This window comes from Chiloscyllium plagiosum, unplaced genomic scaffold, assembly GCF_037043375.1.
Source record: "Chiloscyllium plagiosum isolate Xiang-an unplaced genomic scaffold, Cpla_swu_hap1 HiC_scaffold_24, whole genome shotgun sequence".
Classification (NCBI taxonomy): domain Eukaryota; kingdom Metazoa; phylum Chordata; class Chondrichthyes; order Orectolobiformes; family Hemiscylliidae; genus Chiloscyllium; species Chiloscyllium plagiosum.
In genome coordinates, this window is record NW_028270162.1 from 966929 (window position 1) to 985456 (window position 18528).

The 18528-nt window shown below is 46.0% G+C and overlaps 1 protein-coding gene across 2 annotated transcripts in view; it reads right to left on the reverse strand.

Moving 5' to 3' along the window:
• dnah10 (dynein axonemal heavy chain 10) overlaps positions 1-18528 on the reverse strand; it is a 380504-nt gene that overhangs the window by 11860 nt on the left and 350116 nt on the right. Inside the window, exons 69-76 of one of the 2 annotated variants that reach the window (XM_087999811.1) lie at positions 18110-18293; positions 16516-16716; positions 15082-15291; positions 13000-13095; positions 9504-9675; positions 9166-9297; positions 7772-7983; positions 1004-1171 (exon numbers count right to left, since the gene is read on the reverse strand). In XM_087999811.1, coding sequence (XP_087855937.1) covers positions 1004-1171; positions 7772-7983; positions 9166-9297; positions 9504-9675; positions 13000-13095; positions 15082-15291; positions 16516-16716; positions 18110-18293 — 1375 coding nt within the window. Of the gene's footprint in view, positions 1-1003; positions 1172-7771; positions 7984-9165; positions 9298-9503; positions 9676-12999; positions 13096-15081; positions 15292-16515; positions 16717-18109; positions 18294-18528 lie in introns of those variants that run through there. The other variant, XM_087999812.1, reaches the window with a different exon arrangement.

The following is an 18528-nucleotide window of genomic DNA, read 5'->3' on the forward strand; positions in this document are numbered from 1 at the left end:
CACCTCTATCAAGTCACCCCTAAACCTTCTTTTCTCCAATGAAAACAGCCCCAAGTGCCTCAGCCTTTCCTCATACGATCTTCCTAACATACCAGGCAACATCCTGGTAAACCTCCTCTGCACCCGTTCCAGTGCCTCCACATCCTTCCTATAGTATGGCGATCAAAACTGCACACAATAGTCCAGATGTGGCCGCACCAGAGTCTTATACAACTGCAACATGACCTCAGGACTCCGGAACTCAATTCCTCTACCAATAAAAGCCAGTACGCCATATGCCTTCTTCACCGCACTATTTACCTGGATGGCAACTTTCAAAGATCATGGACACCAAGATCCCTCTGTTCATCCACACTACCAAGTATCTAACCATTAGCCCAGTACCCCATCTTTTTGTTACTCTTACCAAAGTGAATCATCTCACACTTAGCTACATTGAACTCCATTTGCCACCTTTCTGCCCAGCTCTGCAGCTTATCTATATCCCGCTGTAACCTGCCACATCCTTCCTCACTGTCTACAACTCCTCCGACTTTCGTATCATCCGCAAACTTGCTCACCCAACCTTCTAACCCCTCCTCCTTTGCTGCAATATCCAGTGTCACTAATCCAGGAGGCAGCTTGATCAGGATTCCCCAGGTCTCAGACACAAAACTGAGGCAGGAAGGTGTATCTGCACTATTTATTCTTTACCGTCTAAGCCTAAGGCCTGGATCATGAGCCTAAACCAGTGTTGGGGCCTGTTGCAGACTCCATGCAGCACGTCCCAGAAATCGAGTTGCAAGTGAGTCTGAAGAGCCTTTGGACTCAATACTTTCCTGGCCTTTAGTCCCAATGTCTTGATTGAGAAATCAGCCTTGGCTTCAAGGGAATTATCCTAGGTGTGCATTTCCAGGCAAGAAATGTAGTTTGACTATTATGCATGTTTTCATACTTGCTTCAATTAATGGAAATATTTTGAATCATTAAGAAATCTCTTGCTATGATATAGTTTGACACTAACCCATGATAGGTACTGGTCAAACCGCCTCTTGAAGTGAATCATCCAGTTTCCAAGTGATTTGAGGGTGTCAGGAGCAAGTCTTCTCCAGATAGCAGGAATATGACCATTAAAAAGCGCGCGGGCCACTTCATCCAGCTCACTGCTCATTCCCACTTCACCAGCCAAAGCCTGAAACATGCAAACAGTCCCACTGTTCAAAACAGATCATATAAATTATACAAATATATAAAAGAAAATTCATAAATTCAAAAATATTCAAATCTCAACAACTGGTCATCAATTATTGTTCAGGTTCTTGTCGGACTGAAAGTAATGAAGCTAAATTCTCTCTTTATTGGTTAGTGAGTGGATGTGTGGGTGACAGATTTCTGGGCTGTAGTCCTTATGGGAGCCAGGAAACATCTCAACATCTGCTACTGAAATTCTGTATCACCATCTCCTCTGGCCCACGTTCATGGAACAGGAACATCAGACACTTTCAGAAGCATTTTACTTTGGAGGTTTGACAGTGAGATGTAATATTAGCATGATTTCCAAATGTTTTCTTTTACCCTTAGGTAGAATCATAGAAGCCCTACAATATGGAAGCAGGCCATTAGGCCCATTGAGTGCACGCCAACCCTCCCTGAAGAGCATCCCACTCTGACCCAACCACCACCCTACCCTTTAATGCATTGTCTCAGCATTAGTCATCTTTTGTTTATAAAAACTTGAGTTATCTCAGGAATGTGACTTCAAAGAAGTTCTGGGATCTACATTTTAATCACTCGATTAAAGACTTAACAGCAATCTAGGTTTGTTCAATACTTTGCGTTTTACTCTAAGTTCCATGTCCTACGATCCTGCCCCACTAACTACCTGACGAAGGAGCAGCACTCTGAAAGCTTGTACTTCCAAATAAATCTGTTGGACTATAACCTGGTATTGTGAGACTTTTAACTTTGTCCACCCCAGTCCAACACCAGCATGTCCGCATCATCCCTGTAACCCTGCATTTCCCAAGCCTAACCCACCTAACATACATATCCCTGGATAGTGGGAGGAAACCGGAGCACCCAGAAGAATAGATGGCACATTTCTTTTAAAAGTAGTTTGATGCTGGTTTTAGATGATTATTTCTCTATTAATAAATAGTGCAAACACCATTAGAACTAAACATTTAAAATTGACAGACCGTCTTCCAATTTACAGCTCTAGACATACAATAGATATACAATAGACATACAATATTCCTTTTCCTGTCCAGGAGCAGCGGGAGACAGAATGGAGGTGCTGTGGGGACCAGGAGGGTGCCGGGAAGGTAAGGAGTTAGTATAAATTTGGGCAGCGGCTAAACCCGAGATACTACACATGTAGTATCTTCCTCCCGCCTCCCCCTCCTCTAACCAGAAGAAAAAGACTCTGTAAGGCAAGGCTTTTGTTTTTTTCGCTTTCTTTCTTTCATATACTTAAGTGCATTGTTTGGTTTTAGTTAGTTGATATAAAGCTAAGGCTTACAATGGCAGGGGACCTCAGACCCGTGGCATGTGCCTCTTGCTTGGTGTGGGATCTCAGGGACGTGGCTGACATTCCTGACTCTTAAACTTGCAGGAAGTGTGTCCGGGGCAGCTCTTGTTTGACCACATGACTGCTCTAGAGCTGCGGATGGACTCACTGTGGAGCATCCATGATGCTGAGGAGGTTGTGGATAGCACGTTTAGTGAACTGGTCACACCGCAGGTTAGAGTTGTTGAGGGAGACAGTGAACGGGTGACCAAAAGGCAGAGAAAGAGTAGGAAAGCAGTGCAGGTGTCCCCTGCGGTCATCTCCCTCCAAAACAGGTATACCGTTTTGGATACTATTGGAGGAAATGGCTCACCAAGGGTGGGCAGCAGTTGTCAAGATCATGGCACCATGGTGGGCACTGCTGTTCAGAAGGGCGGGAAAAAGACTCGTAGGGCCATAGTCACAGGGGATTCTATTGTGAGGGGAGTAGACAGGCGATTCTGTGGCCGAAAATGGGACTCCCGGATGGTATGTTGCCTCCCAGGTGCTCGGGTCAGGGATGTCACCGATCGGCTGCAGAACATTCTAAAAGGGGAGGGTGAACAGCCAGTTGTCTTGGTGCATATATGCACCAACGATATAAGTAAAAAATGAGATGAGGCCCTGAAAGCAGAATTCAGGGAGCGAGGAGAGAAGTTAAAGAGGAGGACCTCAAAGGTAGTGATCTCGGGACTACTACCAGTGCCACGTGCTAGCCAGCGTAGAAATGAAAAAATAGGTAGGATGAACACGTGGCTTGAGGGATGGTGTAGGAGGGAGGGGTTCAGATTTGTTGGACATTGGGACCGGTTCTGGGGAAGGTGGGATCATTACAAATTGGACAGTCTACATTTGAACCAGACTGGAACTAATGTCTTTGGGGGAGTTTTGCGACTGCTGTTGGGGAGGTTTTACACTAATGTGGCAGGTGACTGGGAACCAGAAGAGAAAACAAGTAGGCAGCGAGGTGGAGACTGGAGACTGTAAGAATCATGATGGTAACATTAATAAGGGGAAGAGTAGGCAGAGAGCAGATGAATGCAAAAGAACTGGTGGCCTGAAGTGCATATACTTTAATGCAAAGAGTATAGTGGGTAAGGCAGATGAACTTAGGGCTTAGATTGGTGCCTGGGAGTATGACGTTATTGCAATTACAGAGACTTGGTTGAAGGAAAGGCATGATTGGCAACTAAATGTTCCAGAATATAGACGCTTCAGACAGGACAGGGAGGGAAGTAAAAGAAGGGGTGGAGTTGCATTGCTGGTCAGGGACGATATGACGGCTGTGCTAAAGGAGGACACTATGGAGGGCTTGAGTAGTGAGGCATTATGGGTGGAGTTGAGAAGTAAGAAAGGTACAGTTACATTGTTGGGGCTGTATTACAGGCCTCTCAACGGTGAACGTGAGGTAGAAGAACAAATAGGTAAACCGATTATGGAAAGATGTAGAGGCAATAGGGTAGTGGTGATGGGAGATTTTAATTTTCCCAACATTGACTGGGATACACTTAGCATCAGAGGTCTGGATGGGGCAGAATTTGTAAGAAGCGTCTGGAGAATTTCTAGAGCAGTATGTCAATAGTCCAATGAGGGATGGGGCCATATTGGACCTGGTACTGGGGAACGAGCCAGGCCTGGTGGTAGAAGTTGCGGTGGGGGTTTCTTTGGGAAACCGTGACCACAATTCTGTAAGTTTTAGATTACTCTTAGACAAAGATGAGAGTGGTCCTAAGGGAAGAGTACTAAACTGAGCCAAGGCCAATTATATCAAAATTAGGCAGGAGCTCGGAAATGTGGTTTGGACACAGCTATTTGAAGGGAAGTTAACACTTGAGATTAGATTAGATTACATTAGATTACATTACAGTGTGGAAACATGCCCTTCGACCCAACAAGTCCACACCGACCTGCCAAAGCGCAACCCATACATTTACCCCTTACCTAAACACTATGGGCAATTTAGCATGGCCAATTCACCTGACCTGCACATCTTTGGACTGTGAGGAAACCGGAGCACCTGGAGGAAACCCACGCAGACACGGGGAGAATGTGCAAACTCCACACAGTCAGTCGCCTGAGGCGGGAATTGAACCCGGGTCTCTGGCGCTGTGAGGCAGCAGTGCTAACACTGTGCCACCGTGCCGCCCATGGGAGGCTTTCAAAGATAGATTGGAAAGCAAAGGACAATAAAGACGAGATTCGTGAATCGTGGATGACAGGTGAAACCATACGACTAGCCACGTGGAAAAGGGAAGCGTACATAAGGTCCAGGCAGCTAAGGACAGAGCAGACCCTGGAGGAATATCGGGAGAGTAGGACCAGTCTTAAACGAGGAGTCAAGCAGGTTAAAAGGGGTCATGAAATAGCTTTAGCGAGCAGAATTAAGGAGAATCCCAAAGTCCTTTATTCTAATATAAGAAGCTAGCGGGTAACTAGAGAAAGGATTGGTCCACTAAAGGATAAGGAAGGAAGGCTGTGTGTCGAACCTGAGAAAATGGGTGGGATTCTGAATGATTACTTTGCATCAGTGTTCACTGAGGAGAGGGACATGATGAATGTTGAGATTAGAGATAGAAGTTTGATTACTCTGGATCACGTTGGCTTAAGTAGGGAAGATGTGTTGGGTAGACTAGAGGTTATTAAGGTGGACAAATCCCCAGGACCAGGTGGGATTTACTCCAGGTTGCTGAGGGGAGTGAGAGAGGAAATAGCTGGGGCCCTGACAAATAGCTTTAGCATCTTTAAATACAGGTGAGGTGCCGGAGGACTGGAGGGTTGCTCATGTTGACCCCTGTGAAAGAAGGGTAGTAGGGATATTCCATGTAACTACAGACCAGTGAGCCTACGTCAGTGGTGGAAAAGCTGCTGGAGAAGGTACTGAGGGATAGGATCTATTTATATTTAGAAAAGAATGGGCTTATCAGTGATAGGCAACATGGTTTTGTGTGGGGGAGATCGTGCCTTACCAACTTAATACAGTTCTTTGAGGAAGTGACCAAGTTGATAGATGAAGGAAGGGCTGTAGATGTCATATTCATGGGGCTTTAGTAAGGAATTTGATAAGGTTCCCCATGGTAGACTAATGGAGAAAGTGAAGTCACATGGTGTGCAGGGTGTTCTAGCTAGGTGGATAAAGAACTGGTTGAGCAACAGGAGACAGAGAGTAGTAGTTGAAGGGAGTTTCTCGAAATGGAGAAAGGTGACCAGTGGTGTTCCACAGGGATTAGTGTTGGGGCCACTGTTGTTTGTGATATCCATAAATGATCTGGAAAATAAATTTGCAGATGACACGAAGATTGGTGGAGTAGCAGAAAGCGTATGGGACTGTCAAAGAATACAGGAAAATACAGATAGACTGGAGAGATGGGCAGAGAAGTGGCAGATGGAGTTTAATCCAGGCAAATGTGAGATGATGCATTTTGGGAAGTCTAATTCTCGAGCCAATTATACAGTAAACGGAAGAGCCTTGGGAAAAGTTGATGAGCACAGAGATCTGGGAGGTCAGGTCCATTGTAACCTGAAGGTGGCTGCACAGGTATATAGAGTGGTCAGCAAGGCATATGGTATTCTTGCCTTCATCGGACGGGGTATTGAGTATAAGAGCTGACACGTTATGTTCAAGTTGTACAAGACTTTGGTTCGGCCACATTTAGAATAATGTGTACAGTTCTGGTCGCCACATTACCAAAAAGATGTGGACGCTTTGGAGAGGGTGCAGAGAAGGTTTACGAGGATGTTGCCTGGTATGGAAGGTGCTAGCTATGAAGAGAGGTTGAGTAGGTTAGGTTTATTTTCATTAGAAAAAAGGAGATTGAGGGGGGACCTGATTGAGGTTTACAAAATCATGAAGGGCATAGACAGGGTGGATAGAGATAAGCTTTTTCCCAGGGTGAAGGATTCAATACTTCCCAGGGTGAAGGATCCAATAACGAGAGGTCACGCTTTCAAGGTAAGGGGTGGAAAGTTTAAGGGGGATACACACAGCAAGTACTTCACACAGAGGGTGGTGGGTGCCTGGAACGCATTGCCAGCAGAGGTGGTAGAGGCAGGCACGATAGATTCATTTAAGATGCATCTGGACAGATGCATGAGTAGGTGGGGAGCAGAAGGATACAGATCCTTAGGAATTGGGTGACAGGTTTAGACAATGGATTTGGATCAGCTCAGGCTTGAAGGGCGGAAGGGCCTGTAAATTTTCTTTGTTCGAATACAAATTGGAACAGACAGAATTTACAGATTGGTGCAAAGCATAATTCTAAATAATTCACAAACAGCTGAAAACCACTGTTTTAATGTCTCCTCAGGGTACAAAGAGTTCTCCCATTATTTCCTACAGTCTCTAAAATAATGTTAGCTTTAATCATGTCACCACTCACACCATATTCCCTCTGCACTTAGTGGAGGCATTATTCCATTCCACTTAAATGGAATAACTCCTCTGTAAAAGTAGTTGGAACAAAATTTAGAATTAAATGGGAGAAAGTGAGGTCTGCAGATGCTGGAGATCAGAGCTGAAAATATGTTGCTGGAAAAGCGCAGCAGGTCAGGCAGCATCCAGAGAGCAGGGTCTCCTGCTCCTTGGATGCTGCCTGACCTGCTGCGCTTTTCCAGCAACACATTTTCAGCTTAGAATTAAATGGGCTAAACATGTGATAACATGATTAATCAGCGTTATATGATTCAGACAAAAATTTAAAGAAAACTCTAGCATAAATGCTTGAAATGAGATTAAATTTAGATACACAATTTAAATGAGATACAGTTAAAACTGAAGTTAGTTTAACTGACCAGTAGTGAGTCAGTAACTAAAAAAGTTAGTCCCAACACTAAAAGAATCTGTATTCACAAAACATCGTCGAGATTTGAGTGTCTGACCTAAAAGAGTGGGGGAAGCAGAATCAAGATTGACTTTTAAAAGGAAATGGGTAAATATCTGAAACAAAACTTTCAATGGATAGGGAGATGGGCAGAAAATGAAACTAACTGAATGGTAATTGCCAGACCTAATGGACCTTGATGGACTGAATAGCTTTTTTTGTGTGGTCAGATTCCGTGATTCTATAACCAGAGGAAGTGTGAAGATATTTTCAAAGAGAAAGCTCTGCTGTTAAATGCTTTCAATCTGCACTTCCTAGAGAACTCATGGATTCAAAGAAAATATCAATCAAAATATTTCACCTTTGTCAGTAGCAAATTATAATAAATGTTACTGGATTCCCAGAGAGTGAGGAGATAACGACTTACTCTCTGCAATTCCATCAGAGACCGTGACATTCGGTCAATCAGCAAGTTGAAACGCTCTAGTTCTTGAAGCAGCACCACGGTTGTTGGTGTGATTTGCAAAGCAAACTTTTTGTAGATAGTGTCAAGATCAAACAGAACTGGAAGCTTGCTTTCAATGTCCTTAGCAACATGTCCAATATACTCATCCCTACCCATCCCAGTGCCAGATTCCCCTAGAACAAAAACATTGGATTATTTCATCACAAAACAGAAAATCATTCAATACATACAACAGCAAAATGCATTAGATGCTGGAGATCTGAAACAAACACAGAAGTTGCTGGAGACACACAGCAGGTCTGGAGCATTTCTCAATAACCTCTCAGCAATCATGTTTCCTCTGTCAGTATCAATCCCTGTCTGGCAGGACCTGGTGATAATATTTCTCAACATTTCTCCTTTAGAGAGGTGTATTCTTAAATGCTAGCACAGAGCTAGTTAAAACCACAACAGGTTCAGGTACTTACACTATGTCATCATAGTAAAATGTCATAACGTCTTTCACAGGATGCCATTGCCAAACAAAATCTGACACTGAGCTACATGGCTCAGTGAATCCAGGACAGATGGTGAAGAGATTGATGGAAGAGAGATGGTTGAACAATAACAATTGGCATTACCTTTAATGGACACATGGAAAGAGCCCAAATATCTGACAGACTATAGACCAACTGGAAGGTTTTCAGAAGGAGAGACAGGTTATGCGTGAACTTTCCAACATGTTACCCAAGAAACGGGATGTTACTGCTTGGAGAGAAAGTGGAGGTTTGACACCCCTTGGACAAAAGGGGATGTTACCCCAGTTTGGAGTGGTGGGGTGGGGCTGGAGAGGTTTGAAATCCCTAGGGAAAGATTTAAAGATGACAAGGATTTTAATTGGATTAGCAAAAATAGGGAGCCAGTGGAGCTATAACCCCAACGTAGTGGTCAAGCAGAATAAAATACTGGTGGCTTAATGTGCAAAACTAGGTTTGAGCGAAATAATTTATAATCCAACATTTAGAACATGGGCAGCAGCTTCTGCAATGGTCTAAATACCATCACCATCTCCAAACAAGTTTAAAGATATGAGTACATTGGCCCAGATCAGGTTCAGACACTACCTGTCAAGAACACTAATTATTGCAGAATATTTGTGTATTAATCTGCAGAAATGATAAAGGTTTATATAAAGCTACTAATATAGCAGTTAAAATAACAAAACAAAATAACCGAACAGTTAATGTAACTATCTGATGTATTTTACAAATTCAACAATATGTGGCTATTAAGTCCAGATGAATATTGTGTAAAAATGAGATTTACACATAGACAACAGTCAAAGACAAATTCTAGCGATTCCAGCTGAAAGGTACCTGTTTGTGGTTGCAGATCTATCAGATGTCCCCACATACTTCGTGCTGCCTGAGTATAGTAACCAATCTCAGCATTGGGGTGAAGGCCAAATACTTCGGGAGTGTTGGCAAGTGGAAGAGATTCAATTTCCTCTGAAAATTAGCAATAATATATCGGAATATTGTAAAGTAATTTTTTAAAGTTTAGGAAATATCTGATTAGAGCCTATGTTCCTTTGCCACTACTGTCTACCCCATCACACCTCAGAAATAGAGTTTTCTCAATTAAGTATCATTGTAAACGTGGCCTCCTTTACATGCTGGTTGTTGGATGCTGCTATACAAATGCCAAATAGTACCTGTATAATCATCTTTAATTTCACCCTCTGGGATCTTGTAGTCAACGTCATCGTTATAGAAGAAATGGAATGGCTGGAAAGTGTCAAAAATGAAGTCCCCCAAAAACTCATCCATGTAGGTTGTCAGGATGCGCCGGTCAAAACTGTCGATACAACGTCCACCATACATAACCTGCAGATTGTTCCAAAAAAGAAACTATTCAGAGGCACTAAACCTGCTGAGTTTCTCCATCACTTTATGTATCTATTTTTGTGATAGAGGTTTGGACATAAATATTGGTGAAAGCATCACAAAGATAACACATCTGTCCTTCTTCAAAATAGAAGGTGTGTGGTCATTTACATCTCCTTGAGTGGGCAGGCATGAGCTCGGTTGAATAGCTCATCAGAAAGATGCCACTTCCATCCATAACACCACTCCCTCAGCATCGACCCTCCAACAGTGTTGCGGTCCCTCACACCATTTTCTGACAGTGCAGAACCACCTCAGCACCGACTCTCCCTCAGTGCAGCACTCCCTCAGCACTGACCCTCAACAGTGTTGCACTCCCTCACACCAACCTTCTGACAGTGCAGCACCCCCTCAGCACCGACTCTCCCTTAGTGCAGCGCTCCCTCAACACTGACCCTCCAACAGTGCGGTGCTCCCTCAGCACTTAACCTCCCTCAGTGCAGCACTCCCTCGGCACTGACCCTCCCTCAGTGCGGTGCTCCCTCAGTACCGACCCTGCGACAGTGCGGTGCTCCCTCAGTACTGACCCACCGACAGTGTGGTGCTCCCTCAGTACCAACCCTCTGACAGTGCAGCGCTCCCTCAGCACTGACCCTCCAACAGTGCATTGCTCCCTCAGCACTGACCCTCCCTCAGTGCGGTTCTCCCTCAGCACTGACCCTCCCTCAGTGCAGCGCTCCCTCAGCACTGACCCTCCAACAGTGTAGTGCTCCCTCAGCACCGACCCTCCCTCAGTGCAGCACCCCCTCAGCACTGACCGTCCCTCAGTGCGGCACCCCCTCAGCACTGAACCTCCCTCAGTGCAGCACTCCCTCAGCACTGACCCTCCAACAGTGTTGCGCTCCCTCACACCAACCTTCTGACAGTGCAGCACCCCCTCAGCACCGACTCTCCCTCAGTGCAGCGGTCCCTCAGCACTGACCCTCCAATAGTGCAGTGCTCCCTCAGCACTGACCCTCCCTCAATGCAGCACTCCCTCGGCACTGACCCTCCCTCAGTGCGGTGCTCCCTCAGTACCGGCCCTCCGACAGTGCGGTGCTCCCTCAGCACTGACCCTCCAACAGTGCAGCACTCCCTCAGCACTGACCCTCCCTCAGTGCAGCGCTCCCTCAGCACCAACTCTCCCTCAGTGCAGCACTCCCTTAGCACCGACTCTCCCTCAGTGCAGCACTCCCTCAGCAATGACCCTACCTCAGTACCGACCCTCTGACAGTGTGGTGCTCCCTCAGTACCGACCCTCCGACAGTGCGGCACTCCCTCAGTACCGACCCTCCGACAGTGCGGCACTCCCTCAGTACCGACCCTCCGACAGCGCGGTGCTCCCTCAGCACTGACTGTCCCTCAGTGCGGTGCTCCCTCAGCACTGACCCTCCCTCAGTGCAGCGCTCCCTCAGCATTGACCCTCCAACAGTGTGGTGCTCCCTCAGCACTGACCTTCCCTCAGTGCGGTGCTCCCTCAGCACCGACTCTCCCTCAGTGCAGCACTCCCTCAGCACCGACTCTCCCTCAGTGCAGCGCTCCCTCAGCACTGACCCTCCCTCAGTGCAGCACCCCCTCAGCACTGACCCTCCCTCAGTGCGGTGCTCCCTCAGCACCGACTCTCCCTCAGTGCAGCACTCCCTCAGCACTGACCCTTCCTCAGTGCAGCACTCCCTCAGCACCGACCCTCCAACAGTGCGGTGCTCCCTCAGCATTGACCTTCGCTCAGTGCAGCACTCTCTCAGCACTGACCCTCCCTCAGTGCGGTGCTCCCACAACACTGACCCTCCCTCAGTGCAGTGCTCCCTCAGTACCGACCTTCTGACATTGCGCTGCTCCCTCAGCACCGCCTCTCCCTCAGTGCAGCACCCCCTCAGCACCGACTCTCCCTCAGTGCGGCCCCCCCATCAGCACTGAACCTCCCTCAGTGCAGCACTCCCTCAGCACTGACCCTCCAACAGTGTTGCGCTCCCTCACACCAACCTTCTGACAGTGCCGCACCCCCTCAGCACCGACTCTCCCTCAGTGCAGCGGTCCCTCAGCACTGACCCTCCAATAGTGCAGTGCTCCCTCAGCACTGACCCTCCCTCAATGCAGCACTCCCTCGGCACTGACCCTCCCTCAGTGCGGTGCTCCCTCAGTACCGACCCTCCGACAGTGCGGTGCTCCCTCAGTACCGACCCTCCAACAGTGAGGCGCTCCCTCAGTACCAACCCTCCGACAGTGTGGTGCTCCCTCAGCACTGACCCTCCAACAGTGCGGTGCTCCCTCAGCACTGACCCTCCCTTAGTGCAGCACTCCCTCAGCACTGACCCTCCCTCAGTGCAGCGCTCCCTCAGCACCAACTCTCCCTCAGTGCAGCACTCCCTTAGCACCGACTCTCCCTCAGTACAGCACTCCCTCAGCAATGACCCTTCCTCAGTACCGACCCTCTGACAGTGCGGCACTCCCTCAGTACCGACCCTCCGACAGCGCGGTGCTCCCTCAGCACTGACCGTCCCTCAGTGCGGTGCTCCCTCAGCACTGACCCTCCCTCAGTGCAGCGCTCCCTCAGCATTGACCCTCCAACAGTGTGGTGCTCCCTCAGCACTGACCTTCCCTCAGTGCGGTGCTCCCTCAGCACCGACTCTCCCTCAGTGCAGCACTCCCTCAGCACCGACTCTCCCTCAGTGCAGCGCTCCCTCAGCACTGACCCTCCCTCAGTGCAGCACCCCCTCAGCACTGACCCTCCCTCAGTGCAGCACTCCCTCAGCACCGACCCTCCGACAGTGCGGTGCTTCCTCAACACCGACCCTCCCTCAGTGCGGTGCTCCCTCAGCACTGACCTTCGCTCAGTGCAGCACTCCCTCAGCACTGAACCTCCCTCAGTGTGGTGCTCCCTCAACACTGACCCTCCTTCAGTGCAGTGCTCCCTCTGTACCGACCCTCTGACATTGCGCTGCTCCCTCAGTACCGACTCTCCGACAGTGCAGCGCCTCCTCTGCACCACCCTCCCTTAATATGGTGCTCCCTCAGCACTGGCAATCCAATTGTGGGGCACTGAGACAGTACCCTTCCGGAATATGCTATCGAACTTTGATGTCATCGTCAGAAATATGTTTGTAGTTCGTTCTAAGGTAAACATTCTAAAGACTTTTAGAAATTATTAACAAACTATACTATTGATTGTAGTTTTCTCTGCAATTTAGTAAATAGTCTGACATGGAGTGCAGTGGTTCAAGAAGGTAGCTTGTTTTCTCAACGGCACCTCGGGACAGTGAATAAAAATAACAGTAGACACTATACCTCTCCAATCAAATACTTCAGACTGCCCCATGGAATTTTGGTGTCATTCTGATCAAAAGCCTTGGTCAGGTATGTTTTCAGGATCTCCATACAGACCTGAGGTACAGAGGGAGAAAGACAAATGAGTTTCCATTTTATGCCTTTGTGAAATATAAATTGTTTGGGAAGTATGTTTTGTTTGAAAAATACAGAGAAATTTCCGTCAATTTTCATTGAATTCTGCCTTTTTTGATTGATGTGAAAAATGGAACATATTTCTCACACTTGCTTATAGCAGTGACAGTCTGATGCATGATGGAGTCTGTCACATGGTAACACATGGAAGTGAAAGAACAATGCCAGGGCAAGTCATATCCACTTTGACACACACCAATTCTTAATCTTAACTAATTCTTCAGGAGGGTGTGGATTTCCTCCAGGGGCTGGTATATAGCTTACAACAGAACTCTCTTGATGTTGTTCTCCTGTCTTCTATGTGGCATTGAAATAATACTGCAATCAGTTTGCAGTGCAAAGTCAGTTTGGTGAGACTCTGTCCCTCGCTCTCTCTCTCTGTCTCTTTCTCTCTCTCACACACACACTCACACAATATTATTTCTCTGTATTTACATCACCTCTACCTCGAAAAGAAACAAAATGACCATAGGAGCAGAAATTAGGCCAATCAGCCCATTGAATCTGCTCCACCATTCAATCATAGCTGATAAGCTTCTCAACCCCATTTTCCCACTTTCTCCCCATAACCTTTGATCTCCTTGACAATCAAGAAACTATCTCTCTTAAATTTACTCAATAACCTGGCCTCCACAGCCTTTTGTGGCAATGAACTCCATAGATTCACCATTTTCTGGCTGAAGACATTTCTCCCTATCTCCATTCTAAAAAGTCTTCCCTTTACTCTAAGGCTGTGCCCTTGGGTCCTCCAGGTCCTACCAATGGAAACATCTTCCCAACATCCATTCTATCCAGGCCATTCAGTATTCTGTATGTTTCAATTAGATCTCCCCTCATCCTTCTAAACTCCATTAAGCATAGATCCAGAGTCCTCAAACATTCCTCATATGTTAAGCTTTGTATTTGTGGACCTATTCTTGTGAACTTATTCTGAACACACTCCAGGGCCAGTAAATCCTTCCTGAGATATGTGGCCCAAAGCTGTGCACAATATTCCAAATGACCAGAGCCTTATAGAGGCTCAGAAGTATGTCCCTGCTTTTATATTCAAGTCCTTTCAAAATAAATGCCATCATTGCATTTGCCTTCCTAACTACTGACTCAACCTGCAAGTTTACTTTGAAATTATCCTGGAATAGGACCCCCAAGTCTCTTTGCACTTCAGACATCTGAATTTTCACCCCATTTAGAAAATAGTCCTTGCCTCTGTTCTTCCTACCAAAGTGCATGACCTCGCACTTTCCCACGTTGTACTCCATCTGCGGCACGGGTGGCACGGTGGCACAGTGGTTAGCACTGCTGCCTCACAGCGCCAGAGACCCGGGTTCAATTCCCGCCTCAGGCGACTGACTGTGTGGAGTTTGCACGTTCTCCCCGTGTCTGCGTGGGTTTCCTCCGGGTGCTCCGGTTTCCTCCCACAGTCCAAAGATGTGCAGGTCAGGTGAATTGGCCATGCTAAATTGCCCATAGTGTTAGGTAAGGGGTAAATGTAGGGGTATGGGTGGGTTGCGCTTCGGCGGGTCGGTGTGGACTTGTTGGGCCGAAGGGCCTGTTTCCACACTGTAAGTAATCTAATCTAATCTAATCTAATCTGCCACTTCTTTGCCCATTCTCCTAACTTGTCCAAATCCTTCTGCAGCCTCCCCACCTCCACAATGCTACCTGTCCCTCTACCTGTCTTTGTACCATCTACAAGCTTAGCCAGACTCCCCTTAGTTCCTTCATCTAGATCGTTAATGTATAAAGTGAAAAGTTGTGGTGCCAACACTGAGCCTTGCACCTGTTGCATCTGTCACCACCTGTTACCAGCTGCCATCCTGAGAAGGACCAGTGAAACTCTAATTTCATTTTCTAATATGTAAGTTAAATGATCCATGGAATGAAAATTAAATCTAGAAGCCACTTCACCAGGAAATCAGATTCATTGAAATCATACGAGACATTCCACCCAATTTTGCCATATTTTCTTCGCTCCTGGACAACAGCATGGAAGAATGCCAACACGTAGATGAGTGACTTGTAGGCCGTGTGGGGGCACGAGTTCAAGGCTTCATGACTGATCTTGAAATAAGTAGCTCTCATGTTCAGCTTGAGACCATTGGGTGGTTCTGTAACGACCTGCAGTGATCATGAATTGATACTGGTTAGATGATCGTGAACTGAGTACTGTCACTGATTAGAGGGTAGTTATGTAGTGACGTTTTGATACTGTATTTCTGACCAGCACACTGGTAACAATCAGCTGAATAAAGGTAACAACAGAGCAATATGGGACTTCAATCATAAAGATATCAAAATACTTTTTTGATTGTAGTACACACTTGAATTTATTGTAAACATTCCAAACTGCTTCACAAGGGTGATTATTATCATACAATATTCAACAACAATCTCATACGGCAATATTCAGGCAGATGACTAAAAGTTTGGTCAAAGCAATAATTTTAAGGAACAATTTATAAAAACAGAAAGATGGAGAAGAGGAGAGGAGACGTGGTGGAAGCAGAAAGGAGGATGAAGAGAGGCAGAGAAAAGGTGAGGTAGAGAGAGCTGGGGTAAGAGGGAGAGGGGGAGAGGAGGGGGAGATGAGGAGATGACAAGAGGAAGGGGATAGTGGAGAAGAGGAAAGAGGAGAGGCAAGTTGGTGGAGATGTATAGGTAGGGAATTCCAGAGCTAGGTGCCCAGGCAACTGAAGACACAGCCAACACTGATGGACTGATTAAAATCAAGGGATGCACAAGAGGTCAGAGTTGGAGTATCACAAAGATACTAAAGGGTGTGAAAACTAAGCTAGCTGGGCAGACTAAGCTAGAGTATTGATCACTGGAGACACAGTGGCAGATACTTAAGGTGATATTTCAGAGTCTTCAGAATAAATATACTCCTATTATGAAGTAAAATTCTAAAATGAGAACCCACCATGTATGGACACAATACTTCAGCTGAGGTCACTCCATTGTTTTGCAAGGTTCAGTATAAGGTATTTTCTTTTATAATCCATACCCTAGGATGATAAAGCCTAGGATGTTGTTCATGTTATTAACTATTCCTGCCATCTTCAATAATTTCTGCACATATACACCCTGGTCCCTCAGCTCTTACACTCTCTTCAGAGTTGTACCCATTGTTTTATTTCACCTCTATTACTTTTGTACACCAAGGATATAGCAACATCCAAAGAAATAGGAACTTGGGTGAGGTAGTGTTGACTGTCAGCATCCATGGCTAGTTTTAGGCATTGCTTTTATGACAGGAGGAGAGATACTAGTGCTCCAAGTATTTGTTTCAACTTTATCGTTTTTACTAATCTAAATATTGGACGCTAAAAATTCTGAGTTTACCTTCAATGAGTTCTGAAGTATTCCAATGGGAAAGTCTTGGATTGGGTCAGTGGTGAGCCACAAACGGAAATCAGGATGGGGTTTGTGTATTAGTTCCAGTGCTTTCTCCAGCTCTTTCAACCATTTGACAAGAAGATGACAGTTCTGTAACATCAGCCACTGCCCACGGGCTACAGCTGTCTCCAGCAACTGCAGTGCTACCTGACAGAGAGAATGAATGGAACACCTAACGCATTTACATAGAATGATCAAAGTCACACAACTGGCCCTTGGTTACTAGAGTGTTATGCTTATTTCTGCAGTGAAGGAACACAGAGGTAATTTCTTTACTCAGAGAGCAGTAAGGGTATGGAATGCTTTGCCTGCAACGGTAGTAGATTCGCCAACTTTAAGTACATTTAAGTCGTCATTGGACAAGCATACGGATGTACATGGAGTAGTATAGGTTAGATTGGCTTCAGATTGGTATGACAGGTCGGCGCAACATCGAGGGCCGAAGGGCCTGTACTGCGCTGTAATGTTCTATGTTCTAATAAGTTGTAATAACATACATCACTTATTGGAGATAATTTTGTCTTGTTTACACAAACACTTTATTATTTGATAATCTTCTATTTTAATGCAGGTACAATTGAAGTTATTTTAAACAGGTAAAGATAATGGGCAGATGGATAATATGGAAACACCGCAGTTGTGGTCTTACCCTGCCCAGCAGAAGGCTGGGAGGGTGCCTAGGCCAGGCCAGGTGAGTTAGGGATGCACTTGCCTTAGCTGGTTTCCTGTTTCCTGATCACCTTCTGCATTATTTTCCACATGTATGCTTGTGGGGCAAAAATAATTAATGGAGGCTCATGCATAAAGAATGAGTACTGAAGCAAGCTCTGGAACTTTGTAAAGCCAGCATACACCAGCACCTTAAGGTAAGGAAAGGGAAAAATTGGAAATGCAGGAGCTCCTTCATGTTGGATGGATGGATCTGTTCACACTTCCAGTTGCTGCAGATCTCAGTGTACCGAGAATCACTACACGACTGATGTGGAACACATGACACTGTACTACACTGGTGTGTAGGCAAAGCCAGTACTGGTACTCCAAGAGCAGGGCTGGTGAATTAACACATAAAGTCTGCAGCTGTAATAACAGAGCTGAGTGATAGTTTATAAAGTGAATCTTAACATAATTATGGGCGGCACGGTGGCACAGTGGTTAGAACTGCTGCCTCACAGCGCCAGAGACCCGGGTTCAATTCCCGCCTCAGGCGACTGACTGTGTGGAGTTTGCACGTTCTCCCCGTGTCTGCGTGGGTTTCCTCCGGGTGCTCCGGTTTCCTCCCACAGTCCAAAGATGTGCAGGTCAGGTGAATTGGCCATGCTAAGTTGTCCATAGTGTTAGATAAGGGGTAAAATGTAGGGGTATGGGTGGGTTACGCTTCGGCGGGTCGGTGTGGACTTGTTGGGCCGAAGGGCCTGTTTCCACACTGTAAAGTAATCTAATCTAATCATAATTAGAATGTATAAATGTTTTAAAATACACACATAGCTTAGTAGGAATAATCAGTTGCCCAATTAAAATTCAATAGACATAATTGATCTACCTTTTCTTGCCCTTGTCCCATAGCAAGGAATTTAAGTCTGCTTGTTCCAAAACCTGACCTCTCAGCCAACTTTAAGAGGTCAGATGCTGGGTCCGAGCCAGGACTCAGGATAAAGACAATGGGAGAATTTGGTGTGCTTTGCTCAAAGATGGCCTCAAAACTAATGACGGGTGGTTGAACAAACCTGGGGAAAATTGAAATGGATTAGATCAGCACTCATTCCTTTTGTAAAAGTGGGTTATTAAAAATTCAAACAATTCTAGCTAACATTTAATTTTTTTCTAAATCAGTTCTGTGTTGTTACAAAAAGAAGTGCATCTAGTGAGACTAACAAGATGATTGTTATACTGCGGGTATCAGAGTTATTACCACTAAAAAACAGAAATTAGTAAAACCAAATATGGGTTAGAGAGACTTAG